The sequence below is a fragment of the Polyergus mexicanus genome, unplaced genomic scaffold (assembly GCF_030449975.1).
Source record: "Polyergus mexicanus isolate NDT 795.1 unplaced genomic scaffold, iyPolMexi1.0 SCAF_21, whole genome shotgun sequence".
Classification (NCBI taxonomy): Eukaryota; Metazoa; Arthropoda; class Insecta; order Hymenoptera; family Formicidae; genus Polyergus; species Polyergus mexicanus.
Window position 1 is genome coordinate 505,910 of NW_027223341.1, and position 20,187 is coordinate 526,096.

A 20,187-nucleotide genomic window follows, 5' to 3' on the forward strand; every position below is an offset into this window, starting at 1 on the left:
TAATAATATTATTTAAATATATGTATATGCCAATATCTTCTTTACTTATATTTTTCACATTATACTTTCTGCTTCATTTCTGCTTCCCTTACAAAGTAACTCCGTTTTTTATTTCTAGATCATCCGATTCTTCAAATTCTAGAAACTCGAGTCGGTGATAAAATGGCTCTCGACTTTGTGAAGAAGCAGAAACAACGATTCGCCGCGTAAGAACATTACGTGCTGAGGAAAGAAAAAAAGAAATTTGCGGTATTGCAATCGCCATCAAGACTTGTATACTAAAATTAAGAGTCAATGAGAAGATCGAAGAGAAAAAAAGGAGAGAACTAAATCCATCCTTACGGTATATCGTCGATTCTCACTCTTTCTCTCTCTCTTTCTCTCTTTCTCTGTCTCTCTTTCTCTCTCTCTCTCTTTCTCTTTTTCTCCAGCACTCTCTATCTTTCTCTGCCTATCTTTTTACCAATCTTTATCCTAAAGATCCGTCAGATCTATTTCAGTGTAAATTGTGAATATAATCAGTGTTGGTTTAAAAGAAAAAAAAAAGAAAGAAAAAAAAGAAAGACTCGAAGAAGAGGATCAAGAAAAATATATCAGAACTATTTTTGTGTCAAAGGAAAGGCGTAGAGAAGCAAAGCGTGCAGCACACGAAAATCGTAAAATACGTCAATGTGACGTATAGCTAAAGATAAATGTTTAAAAGCCGTCTCGTCGGGCTCGACACCGGAGCAATCGCAAAATTTCTTGTTTTATATTTTATACAGAAAGGCCCGCGTGGATATTTAAGTACTCGCGTGTATTTACAAGTGATTTTTTGAGAAACAAACAGCAGTGTTCCTATCATTCAAAAAAAGAAACGAGACTTCCGTTTATGGAAGAGCGACTTCGCTTTCGTTTGTCGAGTGTCAATTGCGAACAAAAATTGAAATTTTCATGATAGAAATACTATAAGAGTATATGATGATTTTTTTTTAATCGAATTATTTTCGCAAGCAGCTTATATAAAAAAGAAAGTCATCGAGACTGCTCATATGGAGATTTCTATTTTGGTTATGCAAACTTGATTCACGACAAAGCTGGGAGGAAAATACAATGAATACTTTGAATCTCTTTATTATTCTCTTAAATTAAGAGAGATATATGTGTATATGAAATAAATTAAATCGCATAAATTTCTCTTTTCTTTGAGCAATGCAAACTTGACACAACGAATAATGGCATTACTACCTAGCTTAAGATATTGATTGCACCAATCAAATTATTAAACATAAATAAAATATATCGTCAATAATATAAAATTAAAGACACATCAAAGTTTAATATATCTTTCTCTCTAAAAAAATATTTTTATTTATGTGTATTTGTTAATCAAACTAGAATAAAATTGTTCTAATATATTTTCTAATAATTTAAAATCCTCTATATATATATATATATTTTTTTTTTAATAATTTGAAAATGTATTTTCCTCCCCTCAGCCGCGCCGCCTTGGTGTCGTTTCGACGGCACGGATTGAACCGAGAGGATCGATATATGATATTTTTCTTATTCTTAGTCATTGGCTAAAGCTTCTTTCTATCTTTTCACCATCGACATAATTCTACAATGTATCTCCTGAAGGACTAATGATGACTTTTCTTGTTGATGAACATACTGCTTGTGCGACGAAAACAGAAGCTCTTCTCTCAGATATTTTACTATACAATCTCTTCAGCGTCGAAAAAGAAAACAAAATTCAAGAATGTTACAAAATTTGTTTTCAGACTAATCATTAAAAATTTAGGGCAATTTTGATTCAAAAATTTGTGCACATTATTCTCAGTACAAGATTTTTCTATTCATTTTATTCTTTGTTTTATTTTGTATAGACTTTTCAACTTTTCGACGCAAAGTTGACGAATTCTTCGTGACTAACTCGTTAAAGTACATGGCGCCCGTAATAATTGAATAAAATATTACACTATTTAAAAAAAACGAAAGCTAATATATTAATTTCTCCAAACGCAATTTTTTTAATTTGCTCATTGAGCCAAATTTTAATTACGTTTAAAGTATAAAAGGAACCGAATTATAATAAGAATATTGTGCTTGTCTCATCAAATATCCCAAGCAATTTCAATGAATTTTTATTTGTATGTAGTAACCTTTATAAATAATTTAAATTGAGTGAGATCAAATAATGTATATTTATGTAAGAAACATTCATCACATAAATTTAAATTAATATTATTATATATCATCGATGTGGAATAAAATTGGCAACGCAGACAAATCAATCTTATTAAGAACCGAAATCAAAAAATGGAGCGGAAAGGCAAATAAAAAAGAATTCAGCCCAACGCGCACACATATGTCAATTTTTCTAATGCACGTATCTCACGCGCGCGTGAACGCACTTTATTACGTAATTACACGAAAAAAAAATACAATAATTATACAAACGAACGTCCTGCGTAACACATCTCACATAAGGTCTATTGTTTATAGTTGAACTAGCTGCGCTAATGGCATTAATTGAGAGTTTATTTTTTTCTCTCCACATTGTAAGGAGAAAGATAAACTTTGATTAGTGTAATCAGTTCAGCTATAAAAAACAGATCTATAAACATATGTCTATGACATTTCAATATTTCGCATGCCTTGTATGACAAAAGAGAACAGACAAAAAAAAGAAACAAATGATAACGAAGAGCAACTCTCGAAGATTCGTCTGTCTAATCCTCGATATATTTCGTGCATCGAATTCGATCGAACTCTACTGTATTTGCTTTTTCAACCTTTTTCAATCACCGAAACGTATATACGATCTGTCTTGTATTGTGAGACGAATAAATTAATATAAATGTACATCTGAGTGTATTTTAATAATCTTCTCTGATTGCAAATTTATATTATTAATTAAGAGATGTTAATGACATGATAATAAAGATAAATCTATTAATAAAATATTTATAACAGATATAAGAGAAATGTAAAAAATAGATAAAATATTCTGTATCAAAAACTTAACCAGATTCTTGTTCAAGCAAACCATGCGATGGATTGTCAGTCTTGGCTGATTGAATCGAGATTGGATTTTCTTCTGTTCGTATTATGGGTTCACCGTCGAGTTTTTCCAAATTTGGTAAACGCCGCGCAACCTCGATTCTCCATTGCTCGATCTAAAAAAGAACGTAGTCTTTTTCTTCTCTTCTTTTTTAAAAATTTAAAATCCAAATAACTTATCATTATTTTTAAGAAATTATAAATAATATTATATACAAATAAATTTTGTTTTACGATATTTACTGAAGAATATATTAACGGGATAATACCTCGTTACTTTCATACAATGGATTGCCGACAAAAACTAGATCCCGAAGATTTGGAAGTTCTTGTAGTCTAGCGAACTCGTTCCACTCTCGCACCAAATTATTGGACATATAGAGTACACGAAGATTTCTCATTGCTTGAATGCCCTTCATTTTCTCGATATAATTGTAAGAAACCCAAATTTCTACTAAAGTATCACCCAGAGCTTCGAAACCGGCGAAACCTTTGATTAAATTACGACCTAACGATAAAATCTTTAAATTTTTTAAATTGCCAATTCCTAGAAAAACAAAACATAACGTATTTGGAAAACTAATTTAAATATTTATATTGAGAGTTATTTCTGTTAATTTATAATTCTTACTTTTAATAATAAAAGTTATTATAATCTACATCAGTATATTGAATATCGTTTAAATTATATTGTAACAATGACCAATAAAATATTAAAAAATGTATACATAGATTTAAAAATAAAATTAAAAATTTAATGTAATAATATTGCAAAAACATATATTTAATGTGAAGAATGTTTTAAACGATCGAATAATCATCGCTCGAAATTGCGACAGATTGTAATGGACAGCGACATTAATTGTCTCTAACAAGTAAATTGATGACAATAATTGAAGGTATTAACGCACGCCTCGCACGCCTCTATTCGTACAATGACATTTATAATCATATTCGCATTGTAATTGCATCATGCTACTGAGATAGTCACCCGCTTGTTAGATGCATGCATTATATTGTACATCTGGCAATTGACACAAATTCGAGTACACATCATGCTGATGAGACACGTAAAATATCGAAATTTACATAAATCAAATAAATTCATGAATAATCGTTGAATTAATCGATGCAAGATAACAGCAAGATGAAAAAAAATAATTCCAAAAATTTTTCGTTTTTGTATAATACTTATGCATTACACATCATCTTCGAATAATTCTAGAGAAAGATATATGTCACTTTTTAGAAATGTATTAAATAATAAAAAAAATTATAACTTGATTTAAAACTGCAATAATTTAAGAAATAATAATTCTTTTATACAATATATAATATACTAAAATACAATAATAGAAAATAAAATTATGTATATTAAATCATATTTATTGTAATATTACATTAACATATAAAAATTATTTTTTATGGTTCCACAATTTACGGTTACTATCGTATAATTATTTCTTAAAAATGACAAGTAAAAAACAAATTATATATATATGCATATATTTTTTAACAAAGAAAAGTGCAACACATTTTTTTTTTACCTGCAATTTTTTCAATCATATTGGTCGAGAGGGAAAGTTTCTCACAATTGGCTAAAACTGTTAATGCATTATCCATCTTTTCTATTGGTGGCCACTGAAAACTTAAAGTTACTTCTGTCGCCGTAGCTGCTTCCTGCTCATTCTCTTCTTCCCATCGCCGTATAGCTTCTTTGCACGTTGTTGGTTTTCCAGATGCCATAGATAAATGTGATCATATAACTTCCGGACATCAATAAAATTTCCAAAAAATATCTAAAATATATATTTTGTATGCACGTAATAATCGCTTAATATATTAAAAATATTTTCTATATATGTGATAATATATTAATACGTAATAAATAATAATATAAAAAAAATCAATCATGTTCTAACGCATAAATACAAAAACATAATTAATTACTAATATAAATATTAAAATATTCCGTTACTGTTTTAACTGCATTATTAATTAAAGCAGTATTGTAACAATAATTATAATAATAAATATGCTGTAAAATATTCCAAATATTCCAAGTTTAATTTCTCCTGTTATTTCATCACTACATTTAAATTCTTACCTAATGTGTGTGTGTATATGTGTATGTATATACATATATATATAATGATATAAATAAGGCGACGTTAGAGATCTTCAATTTTACATACTTTTATGTTAAACTGTAAATAAGAGCATTATACACCTTTGATAAAAACTCACGGCCAATTCGATGCACTTGGCGGATGTATTCTTTATGGATTTCTTAAGTACACAAGCCCCATGTTCCAACGTTGATCACATTCATAAATGTACATTCGAGGTTACGAAAAACTTGTTTTCCTTAGTCGCATGGCAATCTGCCATGACTAGAGACTGACAATATGTGGCACCAGGTAAAATAATCAATGTGTAAAACGCATGCGTCTGGCGCGAGTATTTATTAACAAAATGTCGCAATAGCAACGACTTATGATAGATATTAGCTCGGGAAAAAAAAACAAACAAGCATTCAAAAAAAAAATGCATGGCGGAAGTGTTCGATAAGCGATGAGGTCCGTTAATTTTTTCGCATCGTTGAAGAAGTAATGGTAATAATAATTGTGAAAATAATTGAGAGTTTATGCTGATTTATATATAGCTGTTATTTTTCATTGTATCGATAAATTTTCTGAGATTTTTCCCTTGATTTTAATAATTTGATTCTAATTTAATTATTTTTATTTCTCTCCCTCTGTTTAAATGTTTTATTTAAAAAAAAAAAAAAGCTGCAAGAATCAAGACAAAAATTAATCGCAGAACTTGCTAATTAATCCACAGTTCAAATTAACAAACTGATGTGGATCTATAAATTTACATATTAATGAACGCACGCATTGTTGATTATATGAATAGCATAATTATCATATTACATAAATGTTCATGGTACATTTCACATGTATCATGTGAAAATGTTTACATACCAGAATTAAGCAAATAGAATTTTCGAAATTCTTACTTATATCATGATATCAAATTGTAGCAGCAGAATTTTTCTCATTTTCAGCATTTTATTAATCAAAGGACTGGCAGTATTGTCACGTCACATATTACAGCGAACAGACACAATGACAATTTTAATAGTAAATTACATCCACAGCTTTCAAGAATGCTAATGGCATGAACGAGGAAATTTATTCGGCGGCGTAACTTTAATTGCAAAATCTGGAAGTAATTGCTTGTCACTTCATATACTTATATATTTATTTTTTAATGAGCTTTCAAATAGAAATTTAAAATAAAATTTATATAGTTCGAAAGAAAAGTTACGCTCACCAAGTATATGATGCGGCGCGATCTCGCAGATAACATGATGAATCAACAACAAATAAGTATATCCGTAATATAATATGTATAATAATAGATTATATATATACAGTACGATACTCACGGGGCTTACACCAAGTTAGCTTAAATTACAAAAATACGCAAAGGCACTTGATAAGAATCTTTGGTTTCTCGTTAAGAGACATCTAGGGATAAATACTTAACTTCATGATTCACACAGCATATTTGTCACAATTTGCGCTTAATCATTCAAAATGTTTTTGTATAACGAGAGAAAGGAAGCCTATTACAATTTGCTATTGTAATCCGAAAGGTTAATTTCTCGTATAAGTATAGTCAAAGGACGATGAAATATTCACACATAAGAAGAGCAAAGTTGCGCATCGTTGATGCATTGTTCTCGTCATATAAACGCCATTCTGATTTTATGTTACATTCACAATATAATTCGGATATACAGGCATGGAGATCGCAGAAAATAGATAGCTTTTATAGATATTCTTCACCCTCATCCTCTCTCTTTTTAAAGATTCAAAAAGGATATTTCTTTTCAGAAATCTACAGTTTACACATGTTACTACACATAGTACTCTCCGTTCTTTCCCGCGAAACGCGCGAGTAAAACACAAAACACGACAAATTTCATCTCCGCTGTGACATAATGTTGCACACAAAATGCTACATTATTGAATTACATATTATTTGCTATATCAATACTGAGTACAAAATAATTCACATATAAATAATGTAATTAATAAAATATTTGACTAAGGAATTGATAGAAACAGACCTCGTACACAAATTACTAATTAAAAGTTATTTGATATGGACTTTTATCATATAATTCTCAACACATCTTTCATATCAAAATACGCAATCAAACGTCTACTTTGTAATACAAGTGATATTATAAGAACCTTATTACAATGTATAGATTTACTCTATCAATAACATAACAAATTTATTTTAGTTTAACATAGAGTAGTTAATTTTTATACACTAAATGTCTTTCTTAACTGTAATAAGTATATATAAAAATGTTAAATGACAAAAAAAAAGTAACTTTTCTGTATAAAATTTTATTCGCATGTAGAGCACAAAGTTGGCCGCAGCGCAATAACGAAAGTCATTGCATAGGAAGTCCATTGGAACACGAGAAACTAATGACACTCGCGATACAAGTCAATTTGACAATGCAAGAATAGCAGCGCTATTTTATTTGCAACAACATAATGTCGTCATGTGATAGAATCGACAATTGTCAACGAGAGATTAAGGATACACAGGTGTGTATATTTATATAGAATATGCTTGTTTGCAGATATACGTGTACACGTAAGAGATTTTTGTATATATACACGTACGTAATAAATATAAAGATTAAGTATGTGTAATTGGTCTTATTATATAATAGGATTGTAAACTTAGTGGTGATTCTAGTTCACGCCATGGTCCAGTTTAATTCTTTCTTATCATCATGATTGATTTGAACTTTTGATCGCATTATTAAGAGCTATTAGTTTCAGCGACGCGATAATATGGTAAGTACCTTTTTTGCTCATTATAGATTATTTTTCGTTAGAATACTAACGCGCGCGAGCGAAAAATGTATGATAAAATTTTTTTTATATTTTATAAACTTTGTTCATCCGATAATTAGATACCCATTTTGGTCCTCGGACCGTTTGTTCTTCCTACAGAATAACAAAATATTCTCGTATGCTATTGTGAAGATTTCACATTTGATTCAGAATCTTAAATTAGACATATTTGTTTTATACATTCAGACTACATTCTCACAATTCTTACATTAGCTTCCTTGACGCGTTTTTGAATTTTAATAGAATTTCCTTCGAGAAGAAAGTTCAAGAAGTCATATTTAGCGTCGTATTTACGTACTAATAAAACAGAAATCGGACAATTCGATTGCAATTTCTTATCGCTGTAATTTAAAGTACATGAAGATTCTCGCAATTCTTAAACTTACTATCCTCTTTGCCGAAGAGCCAGGTCAACATTTGTCTGGCTTTCATGCTGGCGCGAACGACACCTCTGGATTTGTACCAGTGGCCGCTGCCTTCGCTACCGCCACCACTGTTTCGGTGTTCCTGGTTTCCTTGGACCACTTTCAAACGAATCTGATTGAGTATGCCGACCAATAGCTCGTCGACGTTGTGATTAATGCCCACCGATACTTCAATGAATTTCGCGCGATAGGTGCAGGCCAAACATTTCCCGTCTATAGAGCACAATCCATTTTAGGATCAAAAAATTACAGTTGAAATAGGAAAGTAATCTAAAATAGTATCCCATATTTCTAATACGGATAATTTAAAATAGCTTCGTGTATTGAATTAAATGATTAAAAAAAAACGATATTTTGTTTACAGATAAGATACAACATAAACAAAGTAGAATTAAAATAGAATTTCATCTTTATTGAATTTATTGTAGAATTTAATTTTAATAATAATAAATTTTATTTTATAATAAATATATAAGGGAGAGAGAGAGAGAGAGAGAGAGACTGATAAAAGAAATAAAAATAGTTAAAATAGATATAAGCTTCACGGATAAACGGTCATCTTATTTTTATCTTAGTCGAGGTACTGTGTCATGTTAACCGAACGTTCGATTTTATAAAATATCACAAAAACGTCAAACCATGAAAAAAAGTACGTGTAAAAAAGAAAGGCGCTTCTCACCCTGAGGCGAAACCACTCTAGAACGAACCAAATCGACCTTGTTTCCGACCAGAATAGCCGGTCTGCCACGAAGAAGATCTTGATCGTGAAGTCGAGCGAGATATTCCTCGGCTCTTTGAAAGGAAGCCTTGTCGATCACCGAAAACATTACAACAAAAGCATCCGGCAACGGCATTTTTTCCAATTCGGTCTGCAAAATCAAATTTATCGGATCGAATCAGAGTTAAAAATCGAATTAAAAAAAAGAAATTCTAAAGTGTCTGTTTATATTTGTCTGTCTTAGGAAATAAAATGGAAAATTTATTTAAAATCGTTCTTAGTTAAGATCTAAAAAATGCTAATATACTATAAAAATTTTTCTTTCTGTCTATTAATTTGATTTAATTCCATCCTTTATTTTATTATTTTTTTTTTATTTCTTTTGATTAATATTGTAATTTTTAATTTATTTAAAAATAAATAAATAAATCTATATTTATGTTCATAGCATAATATTGTAGCCTTAACCAGTGTTATTAACTTTAATTTTTAAATTTATATATGTATGTGTGACAAAAATGTCCTTAGATATTCTTACTGCTTTGATATTATATTTTTAGATTTTAAGTATGCTTTTGTGTATGGTAAATACAGAGACGGTTTCTCACCTTTGGATTAGCGATATTTAAAAATTTAAGCTCGCTTTCTTCTCCGTTAAGCATTACAAAAACGGATTGTTCGCTTGGCACATCTGCAATAAAAATACAAAATAATAAATATTTCCAAATGCTTTTAAAAAGAATATTTTTAATATCGTATAATGCTGAAGAGAGATAAGGATATACATCGGTGTGTGTGTGTGTGTGTGTGTGTTTAATAGCTATAGCAAACATAATATTGCTATTAAAAATTAGAAAGCCACTCAATGTTAAAAAATAAAACATAGCAGAGATGTTCCATCTTATTTCTTAACAAATAATTTAATTATATAAATCCTTGCTTTTTTAGTATAATATCAATCAATCCTCTCTTTTTTTATTAAATCTTCAAATAAATAATTAAATTTATTTTTCTCTTTTTTCTCTATTCTCTCTTTCTCTCTTTCTCTGCATATTATAATATTGTATATAATAAATTGATTATAGAATACAAAGCACTTTGATTACTATCTTTATTTCATTATGCTACTTTATTTATGGACGAGAGAAAGAAGGTTAAGAAGAAAAACAGGAGTCACCATAAGCTTTGTCGATTCATTTATCTCTTCTTTCTCTTTCTCTCAAAATAAAGGCAATGATAAAAAAATAATCAAAGCCGCGAATAAACTGGTAGTTTCCAGAGAGAATAAATGTTTACCATCAGAGAAGAATAAATGTTGTCACGAACACATGACAAAAGAGAGGGCCAACGTAATCTTATGTCTCTAAATGCGTCTACGGTTTCGCTTGTCAGAAGCGTCACCGATTGATTTTAGCCTGCTAACGAAATATTGTCAGTGACGTCAGAGAATCATTCGGATGTCATTGTCCTAACTGACTTTTTTTCGATTCAACGCTCTCTAGAAATGCAATTCGCGGCAGTCAACAGGTATCATCAATAATGGACGTTTCTGTCAAGCATAGGCGCCAAAAACGTAGAACAAGGGACAGCATAAAACTGTACATATATCTGTATAAATACTAGGTAAGAATTGTTTTATCTTTCTTTTGTAAAGATAGAGCTCATATATATATATATATATATATATATATATATATATATATAGTATAATTATGTATTATAATAATATCTTTTTTGTTCTATAAGAATTAAATGCCATTCTATTAAATTTTAAATCTAGTAATTTTTTACTATCACATTAACACGCATATAGATACTCATTCGTATAAAAAATACATATTCGTATGCTAACATATTTTTCTGCACGCGCTTTTATATCTTCGTATACATAAAATATTTATTGTCATTTACCTTTTTTGATCGTAAAATTTTCTAGTTTGTTTCTCTTTCTACTGTAAACATTAGCTATGTAAAATATACAAACAAGTATTAAAAATACACATGTATCAAAAAAAAGCGTATATTAAGTAAAAGAATTTTAATTAATCATTTAATTTCCATTGCGCAAATAATGCTCAAAGTTGCAAAAAATATTACATTATACATGAAATAATAAATCTATTATTTAAACATGAATAACTTTTTAATTAAAACTTGATAAATATAAATTATTATTTTATTCGCATCAATTTGATACGATAAATTCGCACTTTGCAAAAATTTCTAGTAATATATATTTCTTCTATTTTCTTTTCCATTTGTAGGATTTGATATCAGTTAGGACAACGAATGACTCTTTGACGTCACTGACGATATTTCGTTAGCAGGCTAAAGTCAATCGGTGACGCTTTTGACAAGCGAAGCTGTCGACGCATTTATCGTTAGAGGCATAAGATTACGTCGGCCCTCTCTTTTGTCCCTCTGTATGTTTGTGACATTGATATTTGAAATACGTTGCTTTTGATAAATAAAATATTTAGAAATATGCCAATAGTAAAATGTATAAAAAACTATATATGGCATTTGTATTCCATGAAACGCAATCTTTCTGCAAATGGAATATTCTACTTATTTACATTACAAATAATATACAATATGTATATCAATTTCCAAATGAAAAGTATAAGAAAATATGATTGTGTGTATGTATGTATGTAACAAAAACATATATTTTTAAATAACAATATAAATCAGATGAAATTGTTTTTCAAATTTTTAGTTATTTATTATTTAGGAATATATGATTTGAATTTTTATCCGCTTTCAACGCTATTGTAATTTGCGATTTATTGCAGTGGATTTTCATTGTAGAAACTGCAACATTCATCCCGCTATAAATTTTGAAAAATATAGAATATTCCTCGGGCTGTCGACGTAAATTTGTAACGTGGAGTTTTATACGCCTAGCGATTGTCAGAAAATGGAGGTTAACGGTCAGACACAGTTGAGTTGATAGACGTGTATCCAGTATCGCCGGAAAGAAAAAAGGCTAAAGTCATTCATATCTTTCGATGCTCGAGCAAGAAGCATGGCACGACAAAAGTTTGCGAACCAGAAAGATGGTATCAGGTAATTGGCACACTCGCTGCCTTTCTTTTATAGAGATATAGAAAACTTTGAGAAAAGAAAACAATAGTTTCATAAAATTAATAAAATTAAAGGTTGACAAAGCGTGTAGATCTTGCATACAAAACTTATAAAATCACCCGTAAATTTAACATACGAGTTTTTGGTAAATAATAATGCAAAACGATTAAAAAACATTTGATAAAAAAAGTAGCAATTATACATATTTATATATGTATATTGATAAACATAATTTTTTTTTTTTTTTATTATATATATATTATCTTGCTAAACGCAAGTTTTTCGATAGTTGCAATTTAAAATCTGCCTTGCGCTTTCAAGTAAAAATATATTTTTTTCACAATAATTATTTTAATAGAACCGTGCGTACGGAATATAAAGTGATTAACGCTCAGGAACAAGTTCCTGATTGACGGCCGTGACGGGAATATCGTGAAAGCAAGAGAGGATTGACATTTTGGGATTGCAAAATCGCGCTGAACCGCGAATGAATATCGCGAAAGCCGGTAAAACGCAAGCGCAGACGGAAATCGTAATATTCTTTTTGCGAGTACAAATTTTTATTGATTTTTTAAACATTTAAAAAAATTTACAATTACTTTTTTGATTATTGCAACTGCATAAAATGCTCGCTCAATCAATAAAAAATTTCACCTGAAATCCGCAATTTACACAAATAATAACTGTTTAATACCGATTTATATTATATTTATATAAAATAACTACATTTTTATGATAATAACTATACATCTCTTTTTGCTGGCAAGCTTTATTTACAATCAATTTTAATATTTTTAAAGTTATTAACTGTTCGACAGCAAATTTCATTACTATTTCGCACATGGAGCTTTAAATTATTAATTTATTATAATAATATTTTCTGTTTTAATTTTAATAACTTTCTGTTTGTTAAATAACTTATTAAATGATCAGAATTTCGAAATCTAACATTAATGTAAATTGTTAATTTATTCAACTTCATATATAATAAAGTGTAATCTACCTAACACAATTATTAATACGGAATAATTATTACAGACAATTAATTTTTATTAAAGGTTAATGTAAAGATGTTATAAATTAAACTATACTGTAATAATGTAATAACTACACGAAATTGGAAAATGCCATACTGCCAGTTGCTATATTAACGTTTGCCGTATACATGAATATTGCAGTAATATTAATTTCTGTCATGCTCTCCTGGAGAAGCAAGATTTTTTCACAGAAATATATATCTAAAAAAGAGAGATCGAGAAAGGGAAAGAAAAAGAAATTGGGAGAAGAAACTCAACAGATCGAGAAAGGGAAAGAAAAGAAGAATTGGGAGAAGAAACTCAACGAAAAGCGAGAAGAAGAAGAGACGATGAACAGATGCAAACCCTCTATGATGTACGCTTATAGCATGGAGCGGGCGCAAAATTAACCGCGGCTATTTCCGTGCGGCTTGTTCCTGCACTTTTCTTTTTTATATCTTCGTGGAAATCGTTTCGCTTGCTTTTCGAGGCAAATGTATTCGCCATCGACTCGCATACTCTCGAGGCGAACGCGAGCGCATTGCTCCCTTTTCCACGCAAAATCACGCAGCACGCTGCAATTCGAGAAGCACAAGTTCCTCTAAACAAAATGTTTTATGTAGACTGAATGATGTAGAGGGATCATGAAGCTGTGTATGACATAAATATAAATCATAGAGATTTGGCAAACTCGCATCTAATTTCATATGTCAAACAATCTTTATACTAATTAATTATTACAAAAATAATTTAAATAAGAAGTAGAGAACTGTCGTATCAATTTCTTGCAATATTTAGTATTTTAATTCAAGACTAATATTTATTATTTTTACTATATTATTATTGCTGATAAGAGATAAACACCAGATCTTTACAATTAGATCGTTCAATATAAAATAAAATTTGTTTTGATTATAATATTTTTTTTAGATTATAACAAGCAAGAGAGAGAAAGACGGTCGACAAAAATGAAATTTCTCTTCAGATCAGACCATGCATCTGTTTTCTTCTTCTTCTTTTTTTTTTTTTTTTTTGCTCAGTATGCCTCTTGGCCTCGATCTCGATTTGCAAAATTATCGCACAAAACTTGACATCAGCCTAATTTTTTTTTACTCGCATCGGCTGATGGGCGCTCGATTTAACCTCAATCGGGGCTAATATTAATTCACGTAAAACGTAGCTATATGGAATATGATTGAAATAGAATCACGTACACCGTGCAATAAATAATTGTGAACCCAATTGTAATAAATTATCTTTGTCTCTATTTTCGTTCTGCTGTTTGCCATTTTCGTCATGCCGTTCACTTTTGCTTGTTTTATTTCTGAGAAAGTATTGTATTTATCATTGTCAAAATATGTCGATAAAAATACTAGATATTCTTAATTATACTGTGTCATACAGATACTGTTTTAACTGAAATTTTAATATCAAAGATTTTAATATCAAGTTATATGTGAAACTATTTGTCGTATAAAAGAATATTCAATGAGTTTCTCATATATTAAGGTCCTATAACACCAGCTATGTCTAGAAAGTTAAGTTTAGTAAAAGGATTAGAACTTTATTATAAGCTTCTAAAGTTCGTAAAATTTGCTTGTCTTGTTTACTAGAAAAATAGTAACCATGGAAGTAACAATATATATAACGGCATTTGAATGTTTGTCATGTAATCTAAATATGTATTTTTTAAAATTTTGTTTTTTGATCTGCTCTGCGATTTTTATATGCTGAGTAAATAAAATGAGTAAATACAAATTTTCACACAATATATGAAAACCACATGCAAGCGTGTCAGGCACGCAAATTGATAAGAGAACTCAGTCAAAAGTGCGATTTTTTATTAAATATTATAATTATTCAAATTGTACATATTAATCGTTTCAGAAATGTATTGTTCACAATTCAAAGATTTCCCGCAGTAGTTACACTCTACTTTAATCGCTTTAACAACATTTTAATTTTTAATTAAAATTATACTTTTCTTTGTTAAAGCTTGTAAAGTTGAAATTCCAGCAAATACCACAATATCTTCTCTTCTACGTTATTATTAAATATCCTGAACGCAATTGTAGCAACCATTAATCATCTCGTACAAAGGTTTAATTGACCTTTCCGTAATTAATGAATCTTTTACATTTGTCTTAAAACTTTTTGCATAATTAATCGTGGAATTAACTTCCATTTGATTTTACTCCGACTTTTCTTTTGCAAATTGCCCACCTTACGCACACTCTGATTTTATCCACGAAAGTAAACATATGATATTTATAAGCGTCCATTATCAATTTTTCTCTTATTATCCATTTTTCTCTATTTGTATAATTATTATAATACGTTTATGACTCACAAGTTGTTATATCTTTGGTAACATAATAATGTGTTTATTATGATTAATTCACAAGCAATTAACATATAGTTCTAAAATCTTAATAATTTATATAATAGTAATATTATTACGTACATTAGTTAAATCAAATTAATGGCAATTAATTTAAGAAATGCATAAACGCTTATTAGTGATTAATATCATATTTATAGATCATTTATTAGTTTAGTGAAATTAATTACATAGAATGTCACAGATACGCGCGCTACTGATAGATTCATCGAATTATTATGAGGCCATTATGCAGCTGCATTATAATGCAAACATAATTCGTATACACGCGCATCCGTATACATGTTTATCACACTAAACACAATTTTGATTCCGGTAATTAAAATGTACTTATAAATCTACTTTGAGATACAAAATAAACTTTGAATATTGTGCTGCACGCACAAAGCACACATACATATTCTCTTATTTTAAAATTATATTCTTGTGTAAATAATTTACATTGTAATATTAAAAAATATTAAAAAAGCAATGATTAAGGTTAATACGCGAAAATAGATTTTGATGTGCGAGTAGCAACAAGATTCGATAAATGTGCATAATCACATGAAGATGAATTGAGTATCGTGATTAAATTATTAATTCAATTATAAAAGCACCGTGCAATCGACTAAAAAATGCTAGTGGGATGGATTTCAGTATACATAATTATAATTAATATAGGTAGATCAATCGATTTCTTCCTTAAAAACAATTTTTTCCATCGGACATAAATTTAAAAAATCCCTTTATATATTGAAACATGTATTTTAAAAATATGCGAGGAACGGAAGGGAATATATATATAGAGAGAGAGAGCGCAAATTTTTTTTTCTACCGCGCAAAGATACCTCATTGTTTAATAGCTCGCGTAAATATCGATCGTAATAGTAAACCGGATGATGTCGCCAAACGCGTATTGAATATGTCTAACTGGAACAAAGCCTCGACCATCTCGCTTATCATACGTAAGCGTCAATGAAAGAGTTGCAAGAAAATTTTTCAACAAAAAGAAAGAAACTGCGGTCAAAAAATTGCATGAATAATATGATAAATATTACATCATATATTTTACGAGAAAACAATATTTTCGATGAAAAAAATAAGCGTAAAAAAAAAATTATTTTGATAATACGATGTATTACATCGTGAAACCATGAGTTTATTGAAATCAAGAAAACATAAAAGCTAATAATATCTAATTGTAATTTAAATAAAAATATAATTCGAAAAATCACGTTAAAGAGCTCACATTTTTTCATACTTCTTTTTTTTACTTTTATATAAATATTGTATTTTATAATATATATTTTAAAATGTTGTATTCCTCTTATATATCCCCCTTTTTATTTAAAATATAGGCTATTTCTATATTTCACAATCTTGAAATGAGAGCAATCAACATTATTTTATGACTTAAGAAATGACAGGAGAAAAAGACTTATATGGTCAGACATGAAATATTCGCTCTTTTTTTTTCCATTAAATCATAAAATAATGTTGATTAGTCTCGTTCGAAAGTATCGACTTAAACGTTGACTAACTCTCGATTTATTCGCCAAGAATAGCGTGAGTCTTAAAGAGCTTAGGAAACCGGAAACTAAGCTTTTCTCGGCGCAGTTCTGGCGTCGTCTTTCACTAGCGCGCAATTGAAATACACACAAGAAACCTGCGTAATATAACGGATGGAATTGTAAACCGTTGAAAACCGCTGTAAAGATTATTTGCCACAGGATCGATTGATCATTTCTCGTACGTGGGATCGTAATAAAATATTTTGTTGAGAGATTTAATTTTGTACTGCTTTCGGAACAAGATTATATGTATAAAATCTCTTTAATTTATCTTCTTAACAAGATGAGTTGTAACTCTTTTACAAATTTGACTATAATGGAAACTCTTCACTGAATATACACAACACACTGTGGATTTCTATAATTTTCTTTTACCTATAGTTTCGTGAGAAAATTTGACAACAAAAATTGCAAAAAAAAAAAAAAATACTACAACTTGTTTTATAACTGTTTATATAATATTAACATTTTATATATTCCATAGCAATTAATATTCTCAGAATATTTAAAGTAAAATTAATATTAAATAAAGAATAAGATTTTGTTATTTATTTGTAATTATGAAAAATATATTTCATAAAAGCGATTAATAATTCATGATTAATGACTCTCTTATTTTGTCAAAGCATTAAATACAATATTCGTTAATCTTTTGAGAATATGAAAAATAACATAAATAAATATAACAGAAATGTAGCGACTTTCTTTTAATTCTTAAAGTCGTATCTTCTTCACTTATTGCCCTTACACAGATATAATATTATAACCTCATGATTTTATAAAACTCACCTTTTTGCCTGTCATAGGCATTTATGCATTCGCTAGTCATAAACTGACTAATAAGAGCGGTCTTTCCAACTCCTCTTGTGCCCAACATAGCGACGTTATGCGAAGCCACTTCCTTGGGTGGTAACCGCCGTATTTCAGTCTCTTGCTCGGCAGGCGCCAGAGAATTCGATCTCGATCTTCTTCTCCGGAAAGAATCTCCTCTGTTGACGACACCTGCCGAATATAAAAAAAAAAAATCATTAAAGAAATCGTATTGATATTAATACAAATGTGTGACGTAAACTATATAATAGTTAAAAATATAAAAGCTAATTCAAAATTAAAAATAATTATCTTGCGATAGTTTAGTATATAAAGATATTTATATAAAAAATATAATAATGTTATGTATATAGAAATAATTAGTATAATCGATTGTCATAATATTATTATAAAAATAAAAGCTCGATAATATATAATCGATAATAAAATTTTACAAATACGTTATTGTGTTGACACTAATATCAATCATGATGAATCTTATCAACATCTTTCTACAAAAATTCCCCAATTTCATTTGATACTGATTTATATTTCAGATTCCTTGATTCATATTTCATAATCTCTATATTTGTTTTAATATTTATATTTATTTATACATTAATCAAATATATGTATATTACTATTAATTATATATATTTATATTTATATATATATATATATATATATATATATATTTAATTATTCCTGACATTTAAAACGCATCATGTATTCTGGCCGTCATCGCGTCCTTTCTAGCGCACTGACCCCGGTTAATATCGCTAATGCCGTACTTTACGTGGGCATAATTTTAATAGATGCTTGAAATTAACAGAAGAGACAAGATGGAATGACGAGAATTCTCAACAGAATTTCATCCCGTAGCTAATAAAGCGATTCTCGTAAAATATGAAATAGATTCCGGGGCTTTCGAAAGGATAGCAACCGCAACATGTTCTACATAACTTTATTTGAATTATTAGAATGTGTGTGTGTGTCCTTCACAAACAGATCCAGCATTTTAAAAAATGAAAAAATTACGAGTTATTCTTCTCTATTATTTGTCTTTTAATAATCCTCTTTTGTTATTAAATCAAAAAAAAAATTTAGATTGATAGATTTCATAGTTTTGTAAAATTTTTTTTTTAGTTTCTAGACAATTACCAACTCATTTACACATTTTGATAATTAAATGTTTAATAATAGCGCCTAAAGTAAAATAGCACATAGTATTTTGGATACAAAGGATCCACTGTTCGTTCCTAAACAGGTTCGGACATTTACGTCGAAATGGATGCTATTAGAATAATGTATTCACGCGTTCACTCGCGATGCCAACGTCGATAAATGTGATTCAACTTGAAAATTGAATCGATAATGTGATCAAACTTGTAAATAATCCTCAGACATCACGAAAGTAAACTTCGGCTATACGGAATACCACTAGCATCTCGTGCTAATGCATTTGCGCTGCATTAGTAATTAAACGTCAGCTCAAACTAGTTGTAAGCTAACAGTGCAAAAGTTGCGCACTATTATATGTACACAACATGAGTATTTCCTATGAATTAAATATGGATATGTGTATGCAGAAACTTATTATTTTAGATTAAATATACTTTCAATAATATTTAGAAAATAAATTTGAATAATTAAGAAACAACAACAATAAGAAACAATAACAATATAAAAAATTTAAAGAGTTATTAAAAAGTGGTATATACGCAGAATAGTATAAAAGTATTTTCATTATTATTTATATTATTATATTGTAAATTTTATCTTTATTAAATTTGATAAGTGCTGAATTTTTTTTTTTTATAAAAGTTACAGACTTGAAGATAGTGGATTTCAGAAAGATAGAAAAACTACCGATCTGGCACTTGTGGAGATTTCAAGCATATAGAAGTTCATAGACCTTACAGATGATTCACGAATCCATTTTAGATCATCTGAGATGATACGTACATATATCAGTTTTATATCATTTGTGCAAAACGACTCAATTCACGTCTCAAGCAATCACGAGTTGATTATATTCTATTAAAAGTATCGATTAGCATTTTTACGATAAATTTAATTCAGTTTATATATTTTGCATTTTTTTTATTGAATAAAATTTCAAAATAAATTTCAAAATAAATTAATTTATCTCTGCATAATTTTGTATAAAATTATGCAGC

The 20,187-nt window shown here is 29.0% G+C and overlaps 3 protein-coding genes across 10 annotated transcripts in view; 1 reads left to right on the forward strand and 2 right to left on the reverse strand.

The window, feature by feature from the left end:
- Unc-13-4a (BAI1 associated protein 3) overlaps positions 1 to 2,849 on the forward strand; it is a 66,516-nt gene extending 63,667 nt beyond the window's left edge. For all 3 annotated transcript variants that reach the window (XM_070311937.1, XM_070311940.1, XM_070311938.1), the window contains one exon: positions 119 to 2,849. In XM_070311937.1, coding sequence (XP_070168038.1) covers positions 119 to 210 — 92 coding nt within the window. In that variant the 3' untranslated portion in view covers positions 211 to 2,849. The remainder of the gene's footprint in view (positions 1 to 118) is intronic.
- On the reverse strand, positions 2,149 to 5,820 carry LOC138941960 (dynein axonemal light chain 1). Of its 4 annotated transcripts, none has more exons than XM_070311943.1 (4): positions 5,241 to 5,820; positions 4,593 to 4,844; positions 3,315 to 3,592; positions 2,149 to 3,161 (listed from the first exon to the last, which is right to left on the reverse strand). In XM_070311943.1, the coding sequence occupies exons 2-4, from the start codon at positions 4,789 to 4,791 to the stop codon at positions 3,006 to 3,008; spliced, it is 633 nt and encodes a 210-aa protein (XP_070168044.1). In that variant the 5' UTR covers positions 4,792 to 4,844; positions 5,241 to 5,820; the 3' UTR covers positions 2,149 to 3,005. The 4 variants fall into 4 exon arrangements, with proteins under 4 accessions (XP_070168044.1, XP_070168046.1, XP_070168045.1 ...); XM_070311945.1 differs by having other exon boundaries at positions 3,315 to 3,535; positions 5,153 to 5,820; XM_070311944.1 differs by having other exon boundaries at positions 3,315 to 3,553; positions 5,153 to 5,820.
- A 290-nt stretch (positions 5,821 to 6,110) lies between these two features.
- Positions 6,111 to 20,187, reverse strand: part of Rgk3 (Rad, Gem/Kir family member 3) — a 32,409-nt gene continuing 18,332 nt past the window's right edge. For all 3 annotated transcript variants that reach the window (XM_070311883.1, XM_070311882.1, XM_070311881.1), the window contains exons 4-7: positions 17,987 to 18,199; positions 9,749 to 9,831; positions 9,102 to 9,291; positions 6,111 to 8,635 (exon numbers count right to left, since the gene is read on the reverse strand). In XM_070311883.1, coding sequence (XP_070167984.1) covers positions 8,346 to 8,635; positions 9,102 to 9,291; positions 9,749 to 9,831; positions 17,987 to 18,199 — 776 coding nt within the window. In that variant the 3' untranslated portion in view covers positions 6,111 to 8,345. The remainder of the gene's footprint in view (positions 8,636 to 9,101; positions 9,292 to 9,748; positions 9,832 to 17,986; positions 18,200 to 20,187) is intronic.

Coding starts and splice junctions, on each gene's coding strand:
- LOC138941960 (XM_070311943.1), bottom strand. CDS start 4,791: ATGGCATCTGGAAAACCAACAACGTGCAAAGAAGCTATACGGCGATGG. Junction 3,593..4,592: donor TATGATTGAAAAAATTGCAG/GTAAAAAAAAAA, acceptor TTGTTTTTCTAG/GAATTGGCAATTTAAAAAAT. Junction 3,162..3,314: donor CATTGTATGAAAGTAACGAG/GTATTATCCCGT, acceptor GTTCTTTTTTAG/ATCGAGCAATGGAGAATCGA.